At 45.0% G+C, this 16,795-nt stretch overlaps 1 protein-coding gene across 1 annotated transcript in view; it reads left to right on the forward strand.

The window, feature by feature from the left end:
* Positions 1 to 15,786, forward strand: part of atp11c (ATPase phospholipid transporting 11C (ATP11C blood group)) — a gene marked incomplete at both ends in the record, with an annotated part of 45,637 nt that extends 29,851 nt beyond the window's left edge. Inside the window, 26 exons of the mRNA XM_080008556.1 lie at positions 2,133 to 2,213; positions 3,131 to 3,238; positions 3,729 to 3,857; positions 4,183 to 4,271; positions 5,794 to 5,844; positions 6,234 to 6,298; positions 6,407 to 6,488; positions 6,597 to 6,747; positions 7,107 to 7,304; positions 7,757 to 7,927; positions 10,159 to 10,367; positions 10,878 to 10,949; positions 11,051 to 11,124; positions 11,219 to 11,322; positions 11,503 to 11,684; positions 11,765 to 12,031; positions 12,229 to 12,410; positions 12,489 to 12,587; positions 12,699 to 12,844; positions 13,131 to 13,190; positions 13,612 to 13,739; positions 14,133 to 14,268; positions 14,361 to 14,426; positions 14,575 to 14,678; positions 14,773 to 14,929; positions 15,697 to 15,786. Coding sequence (XP_079864682.1) covers positions 2,133 to 2,213; positions 3,131 to 3,238; positions 3,729 to 3,857; positions 4,183 to 4,271; positions 5,794 to 5,844; positions 6,234 to 6,298; positions 6,407 to 6,488; positions 6,597 to 6,747; positions 7,107 to 7,304; positions 7,757 to 7,927; positions 10,159 to 10,367; positions 10,878 to 10,949; positions 11,051 to 11,124; positions 11,219 to 11,322; positions 11,503 to 11,684; positions 11,765 to 12,031; positions 12,229 to 12,410; positions 12,489 to 12,587; positions 12,699 to 12,844; positions 13,131 to 13,190; positions 13,612 to 13,739; positions 14,133 to 14,268; positions 14,361 to 14,426; positions 14,575 to 14,678; positions 14,773 to 14,929; positions 15,697 to 15,786 — 3,201 coding nt within the window. The remainder of the gene's footprint in view (positions 1 to 2,132; positions 2,214 to 3,130; positions 3,239 to 3,728; positions 3,858 to 4,182; positions 4,272 to 5,793; positions 5,845 to 6,233; positions 6,299 to 6,406; positions 6,489 to 6,596; positions 6,748 to 7,106; positions 7,305 to 7,756; positions 7,928 to 10,158; positions 10,368 to 10,877; positions 10,950 to 11,050; positions 11,125 to 11,218; positions 11,323 to 11,502; positions 11,685 to 11,764; positions 12,032 to 12,228; positions 12,411 to 12,488; positions 12,588 to 12,698; positions 12,845 to 13,130; positions 13,191 to 13,611; positions 13,740 to 14,132; positions 14,269 to 14,360; positions 14,427 to 14,574; positions 14,679 to 14,772; positions 14,930 to 15,696) is intronic.
* Positions 15,787 to 16,795: the final 1,009 nt, after the last annotated feature.

Here is a 16,795-nt window from a genome sequence, read left to right on the forward strand (position 1 = left end):
CCTCCTGCTAGCATGCTGTAGTGTCCTGAGCACGACACTTAACCCCTAATTGCTCCTGATGGCAATTGTAACAATTGTTACAAACAATTGTAAGTCGCTTTGGATAAAAGCGTCTGCTAAATGACTAAATGTAAATGTAAATGTAAAAGCAGCTGTACCTAGGTACAAGTACCTGACAAACTTTGGGCTTCCTGTTGCTTCTGAGTACCCCGATCTGTCCGACACAGCTGTGCAATTTCTGATGCCTTTCCTGACGACGTATCTCTGTGAGACTGGCTTTTCAGTGTTTGTGGCATTGAAGACGAAATACAGGAATAAACTGAAAACTGTTGTACCTTAAGCCGGACATCAAGCATTTGGTGTCTGCCATGCAACATCAGCCTTCTCATTAGGTGAGTTAATATTAATGCGCTCCAGTTATTATCAGTTTTATCAGCGCTGGCGTGAGTCTTTAGGCTACATTCAAAACACTGTGCCCTTCAGACAGCGCTTACTAGATACCGTTACTAACATTATGCGAAAGTTCCATATATATAAGGTTATTTTAAACCCACCTCTTTTTTTTTTTGTTTTACCACTACTGCACTCTATGTATGAGAATGCATATGATTGTTAAAATATACGTCCTCTGAAAACGCACTTTTTGGCTCCCGTATGACTTCTGGTTGGATGTGGGCCCCGAGATTTTCAAGTGGGCCGTGAGTCAGAAAAGGTTGGGAACCGCTGATCTAATCCACCCTGTTCCAGGACGGTCTGTTTAGAGCCTCCCTCCCAAGGCCCTTAGTTCTGTGAGCCAATGGGGGTTTGATCACAAGTTCCGGGTTCTGTGAGCCAGTTGCTGAATCTTCACTCTTATTATATCTACAGGCCTAATTTTAAATTCTGATCTGATTTTGGTTGCCGTGCTTCAAAAAAATACATATTTTTTATTCGTTTTGTTGGAGATACGCACAGGGGATTACACTTTAGTCTATCTACTGCATACTTTTTTTTTAAGAAAGAAACACAGCAGAATTATTTTTTAAACACTTAAATTTCCATTATCTGTAGTTTGTTCATGGACTAGGACTTGGTATTAATTCCTTTCTTGTAAAACATTTGTGCTGGTCTGTAAGCCAACAGAGCAGTTCCCAGCGGCACTTGTTATTCTCCAGCCGTGGGTGGAGTTACTCAGATGGAGGGCGGTTCTAATTCTACTGAGGCCCTAAATTATGTAGCTAAGGACTGTAAAAATCTGAACGGCATGTTTCATGACATGTTTTCTGAAATAAAACATGAGTGACTGAGTTTTACTTCACAGTTTGTGTGTTAGTATGCCCACTAGAGACCCACATTTATGTGCGCAAATACTGAAAAGGAGAAGTTTTTATAGGTCCCCTTCAAGCCTGTGCATGTTGTGTTTTTTTTGTTTATTTTTAGCCTAGGTGTTCAGGTCAGGTGGTAATTCTGTGTTGGTTGTTTGTGATGGTCTACCTGGTCTATGAACTGACTGCTTCTTAATTTTCACACACACACACACACACACACACACACACACACACACACACACACACACACACACACACACACACACACACACACCAGATTCTTCTCCAGCCATGCTCAGACCCAGAGGTAGAAAATATGGGTTCAGAAAGTAAAATTCCCCTCCACGATGTGGATTTGCTAACTAGCAACAACCCAGAGGTCCAACTAATGAGTGAAATCAGCTGGATCAGTGCATGTGTGGATAACAAAAAATGGCAGCACTTTTACTCTCTCAAGCTGGAATTTTCCACCTCTGTTCAGAACTGACAATCACGGTGGTTGTACGGATGAAAGTCCCTGCTCCTGGATCCCTTCATACAGAGATACACACATCCCTTTCACTCACCAATAAAACTATTTGGGGGAAAAAGGGAAAAAAGAGAAGTCCCCCACACACACAACGACTACACCCTGCAGTTAAGCGGAGCCCTGCCTGTTGCCCTTAACTGACAAGCCTCCCTCTGAGCCTGCCCTGGCATGCACTGCAGTTGGACTCTCTAATTTGTTCCATGTATAGTGTAATTTCACTTTAACTTCTTGTCTATATTTGTTGTGGCTGTTTACAGGACACTTATACACTCTTGTTGTTCTTATGTTCCCATTAGGTCATAGTGGATACCCCCACAAGCCCAGTCACCAGTGGCCTACCTTTATTTTTTGTCATCACAGTCACAGCTGTCAAGCAGGTGAGACACTACTCTGTGTGGCAGATGGTCGCTGATAGCAGACAGACAAACAAACATGCATTGCCGATTTACCGTGCTCTCTCTCCTTCTCTCACATTCTCCGCCGTTTTCGTACGTGACTAACACTCTCTGAAGTGTTGGATTAATGTGCTCTGCTGGTGCATTTTGATTGGGGAGAAATGGCGAGTACACTCTCTGGGAACATGAGCCAGTCACAAGAGGGAGTCTATTATGCAGAAACAAATTATCAAGGGGAGTGTCTCTTTCTCTTACCCCGAGTCCCAGCTTTAGATGTATTGTTTGAGGATTGCCTTTTTGGTTAGCCCACCGCTGGGCCTTTGAAATGCACAATAGAGGGTGGTCTCCTTCCAAAAATATATGGGGCGCGCTGATAGTGTGGGGCTGGCTTTGAAGTGGGGAAACAGTGCCATTGTCTTGGCTCTATTTAGTTGAGCTATATTGAGCACTGTCTATCTGTGGAATGACTTTTTCACCTACCCCACACTCTCACAGCGTCACTCCCACAGACTATCCACCTGCCCATCACTTTTCCCTGTAACCCCACACTATGCACCAGCTTCCAGCCATTCCCTCCTATGGCACCGCATCCCGAATCAAAATGTTGTACCTCATGCAATTTTAGCCTCTGCATTTAGTTTTTACCAACAGTCTACGTGTATTCACAGTTGGGTCAAAGTTACCTTCCCTAATAATGCACCTCTGTATGCCACATTGCCAGAATGTTTCTGTATCTGAAAAGGTTTTTTACGATATGGTTTCATATCCTGTATTGACTCATTGCAAATATTTTAATTGCTGTGTGCCAGCATATCTATCTTACCATTTGTCCCTGCATCAATGTCAAATAGACACGTACTTGTAAATGTTTTGTATAAATAAGTACTATCTATTGCAAGGGCTATGAGGACTGGCTGCGCCACAAAGCAGACAATGAGGTGAATAAGTACCGGGTGACGGTGCTTGAAAACGGGCGAAGAACATGCAAAGAGAGCGAGAAGCTCAAGGTACATTTCACCACCTCTATCTTTGCCAAAATCTTCTGGTATAGATATATGGATGTGGCAAGCTAGAAGCTAGACTGAATAGTAGAGCTGGTCTCAACCTACTAAATAGGTTGAGACCTTAATTCATGCCATATGTCGCCATAATTTGAATCAATGGTACCAACAAGTTAGTCAGGATGTAGTGTGAACATATCTATTTTATTTAGTCCCATTCTTTATGGAGTGTGTTTATCTCGCATGTGTGCAGACATATTTAGCAGTTACATGACCTTGCTCTTGGCGTAGATGGAATTGCCTTTGTAGTGTTATATTATATTGTTGCCAGTACTTACACATTCGAGTGTGACAATTTAAATAGCTTTCAACGGTGGTAAATCTCGGGTCACAGAATAAATGATCAAGTATATAAAATGAATGCTTTTGGATACTTTGTTAAACACTTGGTTACTAAATACTTGGTAGCGAATATTAACAAACGGTATTGAACCAGGTTGGAGACGTGGTAGAGGTAGAGGAGGACGAGACATTTCCCTGTGACCTGATCCTGCTGCAGTCCAGCAGGGACGACGCCACCTGCTTCGTCACCACAGCCAGTCTGGATGGAGAATCAAATCATAAGGTAACACCAGGAGCACCAGTGGTTGGAGCTTAGTCAACCTTTCTTTTTCTCCACTTTTTACTTCATGTGTAGTGGCCTAAAGCGTGTACTGGCTGTGTGGTTAAATATAACAATTTTAACACTCCCCATTTCGCTTCCGCAGTGCACTAGAGAGGTTTGTGTATGTGTATGCACATTCACATGTTTTTTTTCACACTTACTTGTGACTCACAGTTTCTGTAATCCTGTGTTCCACTAAGAGTGATAAGTCGACAAAGGCCACCTGACCTCAGCCAGTCGGCACTCACACACGCACTCCGTAATTCTGCCTCTCACCCATCTCCAGACACACTACACAGTGCCAGACACAGAGAAGGATCTGGAATCTCTCAACGCCACCATCGAGTGCGAGCAGCCTCAGCCTGACCTCTACAAGTAGGCCCTCGCCGCGTGGTCCTCAGAGGTTTACACTAAAAGCTTGCGTTACCCGCCTGTGATGTTTCCATTGGGATCAAATCAAAGGCCAATTTAAAATGTACTGATTGACTGTAGTGGTAACATAGAGATTGTAAAGTAACAGGGTTGTCCCGGGACCATAGTGTATTTATTTTAGGCCGTGGAAATATTATGACTTGTTGCGTTAGGTCTGGTATGCCTGGGACGCTTACCAGGAAATGAAGAACACGCAATCACCCAGTTCGTATCTTCACATCTTTAGTAATTCATTTATGGGAACTTCTGGCTCCCTCTATCGATAAACAGTGGGACCTTAATCCGTTTAGCAGGACATCAGAATGGTATTTAAGACGTACACAGAGTTTTGAGCCAGATGCTGACTTTTCAGAGTCAATAAAACCAACAGTGTCAGTGCCAGAATGTCACTGGCAAACCACCAGTAATTAGGTGGCTCCCTAATTTCTGCACCAGTTAGTGACTTTGCTGTGATGGGAAGATGGTAATGTGATTGCCTTACATTGGAAGCAGGCACAATGTTGTCTTCTATTTGTTTTTTTTTGGTTTTTTTTATCCCATTGAAGTAAGGAAAAAAGAGTCAAGACTATTTTAAGTATCAAAGTGATTAATTAATGACACAATTGGGTATTTGTGAATGGGTACAAGAGAGTAATTAAATACCTTGTCAACAGTTTCAACGTGTTTGTCTATAGGCTTCTATACGTTTTTTGTTTTTTTTTCCAATTTTAAAATCAGTAGTTGGCTCAGTTGAGCAAAGAGCCGCATGATAGGCTAGACAAATGCAAATATATCCATCTGTGCAAGCAACCAGAACCACTGACAGATCATAGTCTATTGAAATCCAACAATCAGCCAATGAACAGTAAACCAGGATGAGAGGGCCTGCCAACTCTCCTATTCCTGTCCCAGAAAAGCTTCCAGCCAGCACAAGATGCCACTTACTAAGATTTGGGGTATATTGGTACAGTACCTCACTCAAGATGGGTACTATATATGGGTACCTGGTTTAAGATGGTTACAGTATATGGGTACCTGGGTTAAGATGAGTATATGGGTACCTGGGTTAAGATGGGTATATGGGTACCTGGTTTAAGATGGGTACTTGGTTTAAGATGGGTGTATGGGTACCTGGGTTAAGATGGGTACCTGGTTTAAGGTGGGTGTATGGGTACCTGGGTTAAGATGGGTACAGTAACTGGGTACCTGGGTTAAGATGGGTATATGAATACCTGGATTAAGATGGGTATATGGGTACCTGGTTTAAGGTTATAGGGGTACCTGGCTCAGATCACAGTGGTGACTCATGAAGAAGGCTGTAGTGTAGGGTCATAACAATGAAACTATTGACAAGGTGTTTTAACATTTCTCCAGTCTATATACTCAAACCGTATCATTATATATCGTGAAGAGACTGTTTAACCTCTCACACATCCTGTGTTAATAAATATTTTTATTGATTAGTTGATGAATTGTGGTCTTGCAGGTTTGTTGGGCGTATGCACATATACAGGACTGATCAGGAGCCTGCAGTGAGGTGAGCGCTTTCCCAATCTTGGCACAAATCAATTGGCCCAAGCACTTATTTTTCTTGGCATTGCCATGAAATCTTTATTTCATTGATCCATAACTCCAAACAAAACATTTCATTAAAACCACACTGCCACAGAATTAACCAGCCCTTCAAAGTTCTGTTGCAGGCATTTGCCATCGACTGCTTTGTAATGGCCAAATATAAATGTCAATGTGTCCTTCTCAAGAACATGGAGACCAGTGTAAAACCCAGACCTCAGACTAGAGCAAAACACAAGCTGTGTCTGTTGCAATTGGGTATTTGAAACATGATGCCAATTTAGCTGCCATATGGCACTTGAAGCTAGCACCATTACCAAGTTGCCGAGTTGTGTCTGTTGGTGTGATTGTTAGGTCTTTGGGTCCAGAGAACCTGCTCTTGAAGGGGGCCACGTTAAAGAACACTCAGAAAATCTGTGGTGAGTCACAGGATTCACTTAAATGTGAAAACATTGTTTAATGCCATTTTGGGTCTAAAGAATGGTACCTTATCCAACCTCAAAACTTCTGCCCCCCCTCTCAACTAGGTGTGGCAGTTTACACCGGCATGGAGACCAAAATGGCTCTTAATTACCAGGGCAAATCACAGAAACGCTCAGCAGTAGAGAAGTATGTTGGGTCGGGGAAAATGAGTGTATACTCAGAAGTAAAACAAAAAAAAAAGAAAGTCATGTTCTCTATGGAATGTGTTAAGTTTCTTTTATGAATTGTTCCTAGGTCCATCAACGCCTTTCTTCTGGTTTATCTTTGTATCTTGGTGAGCAAGGCCTTGATATGCACTACACTTAAGTATGTTTGGCAGAGTAAGCCCGGGCAGGATGAACCATGGTACAACCAGAAGACCCAAAAGGAGAAGGACACCAACCAGGTGAGGGACGCACTAAAGTAACTTGCTCAGGGAAAATGCCAAAAGGGGGGTCCCTGAACTAGAGGAGGGCCCTTCAAAAATGAAGTCCTACTTACCAAGTTGAACACCTCAATCTACTGCCAAGGGTTGGATTATGGGGATGGATGTTGATTGTGGAGGGTGGGTGAGTGTCTTTGTGTGTGTATCAGGGGACCTGTAATGTTGTGCAAGCACAACAACAGTAATAAATGATTTTGCCATTGCAGTGAGCTTTCAAATGAAAGTGTCTGAGTTCCTAAATTCTGTGCTTTTGTGCAACAATTTGTGTAAATATGCTTACTCACTCTCTCTCCCTCTCTCTCTGACTCCTCCTCCAACAGTACCTGAAAATGTTCACGGACTTCCTGTCCTTCATGGTGCTTTTCAACTTCATCATCCCAGTTTCCATGTACGTGACAGTGGAGATGCAGAAGTTCCTTGGCTCCTTCTTCATCACTTGGGACAAGGACTTCTTTGACCCTGAGATCCAGGAGGGGGCACTCGTTAATACCTCGGACCTCAATGAGGAGCTCGGACAGGTGAGTCGGCCAGAAAAGGTAGAGCGTCGCATAACATCATGTACTGTACTAGCCACTTAACCAGTGCTTACAGTATGTACTGTACGGTCGCTAAGCCTAAATAGAAAATGCTGGTTCTTTTGTTGCCTGTCATATGACCTCTGTCTAAATGAAGAAAACATCAGTGACTCTTAAGCATGAACAGCTTAATTGGGCCTGATTGGCTGCACCGTCCTGACTTCTCAGACTCTTACTGCACTTCAGACTCTGCAGTCGCAGATCAACCACACCTGGTTTGCCAGATTATTATTTTTTTAACTGAAAGGTGACGCTTCGTTTAACTGATTTATGTAGTCCAATTCTGTCGGGGAGTAATTGCCTAATGTTATTGCTGAAGCCTGTTAACTCTGCAAGTGTTTTCTTTTGGCGGCCTTTGAAGAAGCTGTGATGTAGTTTTCTCATCTTGCCTGCAGGTGGAGTACGTCTTCACGGACAAGACGGGCACCCTCACCCAGAACAACATGGAGTTCATAGAGTGCTGCATTGACGGATTTCAGTACAAGTGCCAGGACGTAGGCACACAGTTGGACGGCTTCTCTGTCACAGATGGGCCCATGAACAAACTGCAACGGAAGGCTGACATAGTGAGTGCTGTGGTTCCCCTCCATCTGTCGTAAAGACCAGTTACACACACACCAGTACCCGGACATTGCATAACTCATTGCTCGGGAAGACCCTTGAGAGACCACCCACATGCGCTTCTTGCTTCCGTCTGCGCCGAATTCTGAGGGAGAAGGAGCAGTGGCCATCCATGTGACATTAATACTGATATCATTTAACGCCTGATAACATTTTACAAACTCTTAATGGTAGGGGTGTCACAATTTTCCAAATCCACGAGTCAATTAGACTTTTTAAGGTCACAATTCGATTTTCGATTTCAGCATATGTATTTTTTTCAGCACTGACGGCTATGCCATTGTTTGACTATCGAGTCTTCATTTGTAAAGAAAAACACTTGTTTCTCGAAACGTAACTTTTATTTGAATATTAAAAATGATAAATAATGAGGAAAAATACGAGAATATTTAAACAACACACCTAAACGGTAAAGAGCTTTACCATAACTAGACTTCAGAATAATAAACAATAAAATACTTATTCCACTACTTTTGAGCTACTTACCAAAATAAGCACAGAAAAACCGATGCTATTTTTGCCAGAGTGGGGCGCTGGTCATATAAAGGCAAATTACTACCCACAGCTTTGCAGCTCCGATCAGAGCGATCTTTTCTCCAAACAAAGCAAATAAAAAATCCTGATGTATTTAATTTACACCTTTTCCTGCTGCTGCCCTGCTGTGGAGCAGATCGCAGATCCCTCCCGGAAAAAACCCGCTCGTATTCTCACGGTCCGGTGGTTGGGAGCCTTTGCGCTAGAGGACATTCCGTCGTTGGTGGTTAGCTTTATTTTTCACCTTCATCGCCACGTCTGTGGAATTACTGGACATTCTGGTCAAAGGTTGACTCTCCCTTGAACACACAGTGGAACGCCGTAGGAGAGAGAAATGCGCCGGTGCGTCGTGTGTCTTCGCCGACACACAGGATGAACTTTTACTGAATGTTATTGTTAACCTGCGGCCCTAGTGCCAGGTGAGCGGGTGCAGTGTGCATTGAGGGATGCGGCGCAGCAGACCCCTCCGGAGCCGACCGCAGCTCGCCCAACTCCAAGTCGGTGCGGAGCGGGGCGAGCGGCAGTCGACTCCGGAGTGCCCGGCATCCCCCAGCACACAATGCATACCACCCCAATATATTGCATATATATTTTTTTACTTTTTTTACACTTTTTTTTGTGTTTTCTAATATGCAGCAGGGCTTGACAAAAAGCTTTTGCAGTCATTTGTCTATAAGACATATTTTCTACGTGTCTAAATGCACAAATCACTCCCAAATTGTTGGTTTGTTAGATTTAGCAGTAGCAGTGCTTCACATTAACTAGAGCTTAACTGTTTTGATGGATGGCGTTAATTGTAACAAATGGGTTAACTGTTACAGGGCATAATTTCACTGATGCATTCGGTAGAACAGTGGTGTTAGCTTAGAGCTCAATTTCAGGCTCTAAAAAAAGGCTTCGGAGAAACTGTTTAATGTCAAAAGCGATTTATGTGTTCTTATTACTAGGTATATTATTTATGATTCATGTAACATTACGTAACAATACAACGTTAGCATGGGTGCCCCGAATGTGGTACTCACTTGTCTGCTCTGGTAGGGAACTTGTAGCAGACACGGTGGTTCATCTCCCCAGCTGTCGTGTCCTGCCGGACCCACTCAAACTCAAAATTTGGGAAGAAATGTCCACTCTCTCTCCTTAGCTCATAATTGTCGGAAGTGGGGATACTTTGTGGCTGGTTCGGTTTTGGCACTTTGCCTGCTTCTTAGCCGGGGCGAGGTGGACGCAAAACATGTTTCTGAAATGGTTGTAAACAGCCCTGGCTCCGCAGTACTAGTACTCTATATAGTAAAGTGATCTGGGGCGTTCGTAAGGGTCGAATCATCCACCGACGATGCAAAGGGATCTTGATGCGAGGTACACATATATTTTCTGACTGCTGGGTATTATTAACTGCACCCATTAAGATAGTTGTCAAATCTAAGTGACGAATAATAATAAAGGTGAAGGCTCTTTTTTCCACTTGTCCCTTGATACATACTAAAAATATAAAAAAAAATAACAGATGCTTGCCTGATGAAATATTCACTTGTCAATTTCCTTGGGAATTCAAATTACAGTAAGTATGTCAATTTGGGTCTGTGACGTTTGTTTTGGTTATTGAATATTTCTGACCCAAGCCCCCATGCATCTTGTTGGTTAGGAGAAAGAGGAGCTGTTCCTGCGGGCCTTGTGCCTGTGCCACACGGTGCAGGTGAAGGAGTCCACGTGCCCGGGTCGCAGTCAGTGCGACGGGCTGATGGACCAGGTGGACGACTCGCCGCTGTGTGGAGACCGTGTTCAGCCTCAGGAGCAGAAGGGCTTCATAGCCTCCTCTCCCGATGAGGTGGCTCTGGTCAAAGGTGCCATGAGGTGAGTCGGACGGGATTGGGGTCACAAAAAATAAAACTGTTTAACATGATACACATTCCCCCAAATAACATCAATCATTTACATAAGAGGTACCGAACAATTCCGGTAAATTGGAGAATTTGTCTTGACGCGTCTGTTGTGCATTATTCTGGCTCTTTGCTAAAAATATTACCATCCCGAACCAGTGTGGAGGATGTGACACATGAGTCATACCACGTCGTCATTTTTGAAATCTCTGCAGCTGTATCTAGGTCACCTTCCTCTCTGACCTTTTTAACACAGTTACTTAATATGGAACTGAGTAGATTAGTAATATGGGACAAAAACCCAATCAATTTATACATCTCTAAACCATGCTGACACTGTATATTTTAACCGTACATAGATAACTGGTGTGAAGATCAAATGTGTACAGCTCTCTGCAAAGCTTTGCGTAGGAGTTGAACGTGCCTCTCGTGGCTTGGATGGTCTTTGAGTTGCTCATTCCTGGTCCTCTGTCTCCCCCTGCAGGTATGGCTTCACCTTTCTGGGTCTAGAAAACAAATATATGAAAATACTCAACAGGGACAAGATGGTTGAAGCGTAAGTCATTTTCGGAGCAAATTCTTCCTCTTCCCCACGCGCACCTATTTAACACGCAAATATTTAGTTTCAGTGTTGGCCTCATGATCCTCTGTTCGTAGGTATGAGCTCCTCCACGTGTTGAACTTTGACCCAGTGCGACGGCGGATGAGTGTAATTGTCAGATCCAACTCAGGTGAGATTGAGGTGACACTGTAGTTTTCCGCATTGATTGCTGTCTAGCGAGGACCCTTTTCTGCCTTGTTTATATCTCTGCTTCCATGCCTCAGGAGATGCGATGCTGTTCTGCAAGGGGGCGGACTCGTCCATCTTCCCTCGCGTCAGACAGGAAGAGGTGGAAAGGATACGAGTGCATGTGGAACGTAACGCGAAGGTGGGTGACGCAAGCCACCGACTGCTGTAAAGAACGTTGCTTCTGCACCACCCTGCACCGAATTCTGTTCATACAGGATTTAACTTGAGATTACCGTGGCGATTAAGAGTGGTGGAATACATTTTTATATTATTTTCTACTGTGTACGTCTACCGTATGGTGATGGTGCCTCCTGTGCAGGAAGGCTACCGGACGCTGTGTTTGGCCTACAAGCAGCTGAGTGCAGAGGAGTATGCGGAGGCGGACACAGGACTGAGGGACGCAATGCTGGCCCTGCAGGATCGAGAGGAGAAGCTCATGGCTGTTTACAACCAGCTGGAGATGGGCATGAGTCTCATCGGTGCCACTGCTGTGGAAGATAGGTGGGCGGACGCTCCCACACCCACCCTTGTCAGATTATCTAAGCATGGTTCAGTTTGATCACAGGCTATTCCTGTTCCAGGCTCCAGGAGGAAGCAGCAGAGACCATGGAGGCCCTGCAGGGTGCCGGCATCCAGGTGTGGGTGCTGACCGGTGACAAGATGGAGACCGCGAAGTCCACCTGCTATGCAAGCGGACTGTTCCAGAGGAACACGGAGCTGCTGGAGCTGACCGTGCGCACCCTGGAGGACAAGAGCAAGAAGCGGGAGGAGCGCCTGCTTGAGCTGCTGCTGGAGTACCACAAGAAGGCCGTGCAGGACGCCCCGCCTGTCAAGGCAGGGGTCACAAGGTCAGCGCAGGAATTTTCTCAATTTTGTGTATCTATTCTGTACTTAATAGATTTCCTGCAGTGTATCATCTCTCCTCTACTGGCCAAATATACATCCTAATGTTGTAAACAAAAAAAATTTTGCTCAGCATTGTGTTGGTTCATACCGGTTTGGTCACATAATAAGCCTGAACCCATCCCTTATTTCTGTCTGAAAGGAGTTGGTCCACAGCCAACGAGGACTACGGTTTCATCATAGACGGAGCCACTTTGTCCTTGGTGTTTAATTCTTCACCAGGCTCCAATTCCAACCGCTACACAAGCTTATTCATTCAGATTTGCCAAAACTGCACATCTGTGCTCTGCTGTCGAATGGCGCCGCTGCAAAAGGCGCAGGTCAGTGGAATTGGCGTCAACATGTTTTAGTTTGTGGAGGTTAGCGGCGTGTTGGATGTCATTGTTTTCTCTCTTTAGATAGTGAAGATGGTGAAGAATTCTAAGGGGAATCCCATCACGCTCTCCATAGGAGATGGGGCCAACGATGTCAGCATGATTTTGGAAGCTCACGTTGGCATCGGTAAGATGCGCCACAGCAGAACTGAATGCTCTCTGAGAGAATAAGTCTCCAATCCACGAAAAGGTAATTTTTCTGACGAGGCGCTCTGTGCCACCGTGTTGTGTGTCCCAGGTATCAAAGGTAAAGAAGGCCGACAGGCAGTGAGGAACAGTGACTACGCCATCCCAAAACTCAAGCACCTCAAGAAGCTGCTGTTGGCACATGGGCATCTCTACTACGTCCGCATCGCCCACCTGGTGCAATACTTCTTTTACAAGGTAGAGAATCTCTGCAGTGACTGCATGTCTGCAAAGTCTGTATGTTTTACACCAAACAACCTACATACTTGATAGAGGTTTTTGGGGTTGCGGTTTTGACAGTTTTATATGTCAGAGCTTATGTCTTCTCATGAAGTCCAAACCACTATGGTTTAACAGTAATGTGTATATACATTCATGAATAAAATACCAAAGTGAAAAATACTGCGTTTGAAGTACATGTCAACCTCCGAGTGCATTTGACGTCATTTTTGCCCCCCCCCCCCCCCCCCCCTTTTACTTGCAGAACCTTTGCTTCATCTTACCTCAGTTCTTGTACCAGTTTTTCTGTGGCTATTCGCAACAAGTAAGTATATCCTGGAGGCTGCCGAGGTTCAAAGACGCGCTGAACAAGAAAAGGAGCAGAGCGTTCTTTTGAACCCACACCGCCTCCCCGCTCTCCCTCCTCGGACCCCCATGCCCCTTTCCCTTTACTTGCCCCCTCTTCCTGTCAAACTCATTTGTGCGTACATATGTTTGATGATGCACCTCTCTCTCATGTGTACGCACTCACAAACATTGCAGGAGTGCATGTATACGCACTCACAAATATGTCATCTTGTAAATATGTCCCCACATCCCATACTTCTTTGGGTCTGTGTCTTGGTACCAGTCTGTATTAGCACTAGTGTCCACGCCTCATCCTCTGTGAAATTAACCCCTGGTTGCCCTATTCCTCGGCCTTCCTCATGCCCCCCTCCTCCTCCTCCTGCTCCCGTGCTCCCCAGCCCCTGTACGACGCCGCGTATCTCACGATGTACAACATCTGCTTCACCTCTATGCCCATCCTGGCCTACAGCCTCTTGGAGCAGCGAACCTGCATTGAGGTTCTGATGGACAACGCTGTCCTCTACAGGTATGTATTGGGAAGTTCATTTGTTTTAACCCAATTTTAGGACGTCTCTCTGGCATAGTTTCCCGCGCCGCCTACCAATTCTCCTGTCTTGACGGAGAAACAGCTACATTTAAGATTTCCTCTGTTTTTTTCCCCATAATATTAAGGCCTCACCTAATACCAAATTTGAGACACTAGAAGCTATTTTAGTATCCCCAGACTGGAGAATTAACACATACTTAAAATCGAATCAAATGTAAACTGGTGCTGGAACTGTTCAAAGCACAGTTAATAGTAGAGTCATTTTTGCTGTCTCTAAAATTAACTGAGTTTTCATATGCAAGCAAGAAACTTAGCACTTTGCGTTGAATAAAAGCTGAATTTCATTCTCTTTTCTCTTTCCTCTGCTATCAGGGGAATTGCTAAAAATGCCATGTTGCGCTGGGTTCCCTTCCTCCACTGGACTCTACTGGGCGTGTTCCATGGTCTGCTCTTCTTCTTTGGCGTTCGCTTTCTGTTCAGCAACCCGGCATTGCAGGATAATGGCCAGGTGGGTGCAGTGCTTTCACTCTGGAGTCCCCTCTGACACCTGCTGCTGGGCCCTGTAAACACACTGCCCCGTTTGTGCTGTTCATTTTTAAGGTGTTTGGAAATTGGTCTTACGGAACGACGGTGTTCACCGTGCTCGTCTTCGCCGTTACGCTGAAGGTAACCGATGCTTGCCTTTGCCTAGCTTCAAAATGACATGCAGCCAAATGTTTTGTTTCTTGGTCAAAACCCGTCTCGTAACAAATTAGCTTTGGATAGAGTCTTTTTAGATATTTGAATTAATCAGAAGCTCTCATTGTCACTCCAGCTGGCTCTGGACACGCGGCACTGGACTTGGATCAACCACTTTGTCATCTGGGGCTCGCTGGCCTTCTACGTGTTCTTCAGCTTCTTCTGGGGAGGGATCATATGGTGGGGGTGCAGCTCGGTTTCAGCCGTTTCCCCGACACGCTTAAACTCTAATTAACTCTGCGATGCCCTCTCTCGATCTCGCTCTCTCCTCCAGGCCCTTCCTGAAGCAGCAGCGTCTCTACTTTGTCTTCGCTAACATGCTGAGCTCTGTGTCTTCCTGGCTGGTCATCATCCTGCTCATCCTGCTCAGTCTGCTGCCGGACATCCTGCTGGCGCTCCTCCGCAAGCCCCGCGGCCCCCAGGGACGGAAGGTAGGACTAGAAAATGGACGCCCTATCGATTATTTTTCGCCTCATGAAGAAATGTACAATGTTTTCTGGCCAAACTGAGATCACTGTCCACTGGTAATTCTTGACCCAGATTCTTCCTGGTGCTTAGTCGTTAAAGTCCATTTGTCTCCTCAGCGGTGTGTGTTGATGGAATAAATTCAACCATCAGGATGACTTTATTCCATCAACACACATTGCAAACCAGGAGCTAAAATCCACATCATGCTGTGGAGGATTTTCTTGTATGGCCGAATATCAGAATTAATTTGATTTGCCCCTGTCAGCTTTCTTGAACAATCTTGATCATTCCATTTAGCAGTCATGAAGGCTAATATGTTTGGAATGCTTTGATACTTTCTGTTCAACAATATACTGACTGGACTTCTTGGGTCAGAATGGACTTCTGAGGTCGGGGCCTTTGTTAACTTACAGGGGACTTTGATAGGACAGACATTTTTCAAAATTTGTATTTTACTTTAATTTATGACAGTTTTGCTGCTTGCGAGTAAATAATGTCATTATAATATAATGCCATAACAATTAAACAGACATGTTAACCTCTTAACTACAACAACCTCTTTAAGCCTACGTCACCTCTTTGCCGTGTTGTCAAAGTCCTCTGCTTTATATTTAATGTTTCTGACAAACTTCACCCACTTGCGCTCTCTCCTCCTCCCCCGTCCCACCCTTGTATTACCTTTCTATTTCATTCTTTTTTTGCTTCCTTCCTCCCTCGGTTCCGTCCTCAGATGAAGCATCGCCTTCCTTCCTCTGGGACGTCCACTATCTTCATGCTGTCCCAGACCGCCAGCACTCACAGCTTCTCCTGGAGTGACTGAGGTCTCCTCTGCTTCACAAGCTCTCTCGTCTTCTTGCTTGTTTCTTACCTTGGCCCGCTGCCCCTCCTCTCCCATGTTACTGAAAAGCTGCACCATGCAACTCTATCCCTACTTCCTTGTAGCGTTTTATGTCCAATATAAGACCAGAGCCGTCTTTTAATGGAAGGAAAAGGAAAAAAAACAACTCACAAATTAATTGGCACTTTCAGGTGATTCCATCCTTCAAACAATGAAATGATTTTCAGTTTCCCAGTAGCTGTATTCAACAGAGAAGAAGTGTAGGGGTGTGTGTGTGTGTGTGTGTGTGTGTGTGTGTGTGTGTGTGTGTGTGTGTGTGTGTGTGTGTGTGTGTGTGTGTGTGTGTGTGTGTGTGTGTGTGTGTGTGTGTGTGTGTGTGTTGTGTGTGGTCTCTAATCAACTGGGCTGGGCCAGTTTCTCAGCACAGCTTTAAGGAACAGTTTAACCTGCTGACGTCTTCCATGATCATTGCTGCCTGCTGCCTCTGCATGTCCAGTCAGGTGAATGTAGCATGCAGAGCATGAGGCTCCTGGTCCCCCACCACAACCTCTGCGGGGTCCCCAAAGTGTCCGTGTTTGTGTGTATCCTCCTATGCTGGGATTCTTAGGCAAAGTACAATATGGTGGAAAAAGGAAGTTCTGAACGCAAGTGTTTCACCGTCACACCTGCGTGCGTTTGTGTGTGTGTGTGTGTGTGTGTGCGTGCGTGCGTGTGCGCGTGCCTTTGTGCTAGTGTAGTGATGTCATTGGTGTCTCTTGCCTCACCCTTCCAGAAGAAGCCGGTTGAATCGAGCTTGGGTGGGGCGCGGTCTCCCCAGTCTTCAGCCAGGCCTCTGCTCGTGAGAACCTTTTCAGATGAGTCCAATACTGTCATATGAACAGGTACCAGCCCACCTCCAGACCTTCTAAGCTAATCAGAGGCTCAGGAAGCCGAGGGTTTGGGGAACGCAGAGTAGAGATCCAGTGGATCGTCCTGCGGCAAGGCGGAGCCT

This window comes from Zeus faber, assembly GCF_960531495.2.
Source record: "Zeus faber genome assembly, chromosome: 10".
Classification (NCBI taxonomy): domain Eukaryota; kingdom Metazoa; phylum Chordata; class Actinopteri; order Zeiformes; family Zeidae; genus Zeus; species Zeus faber.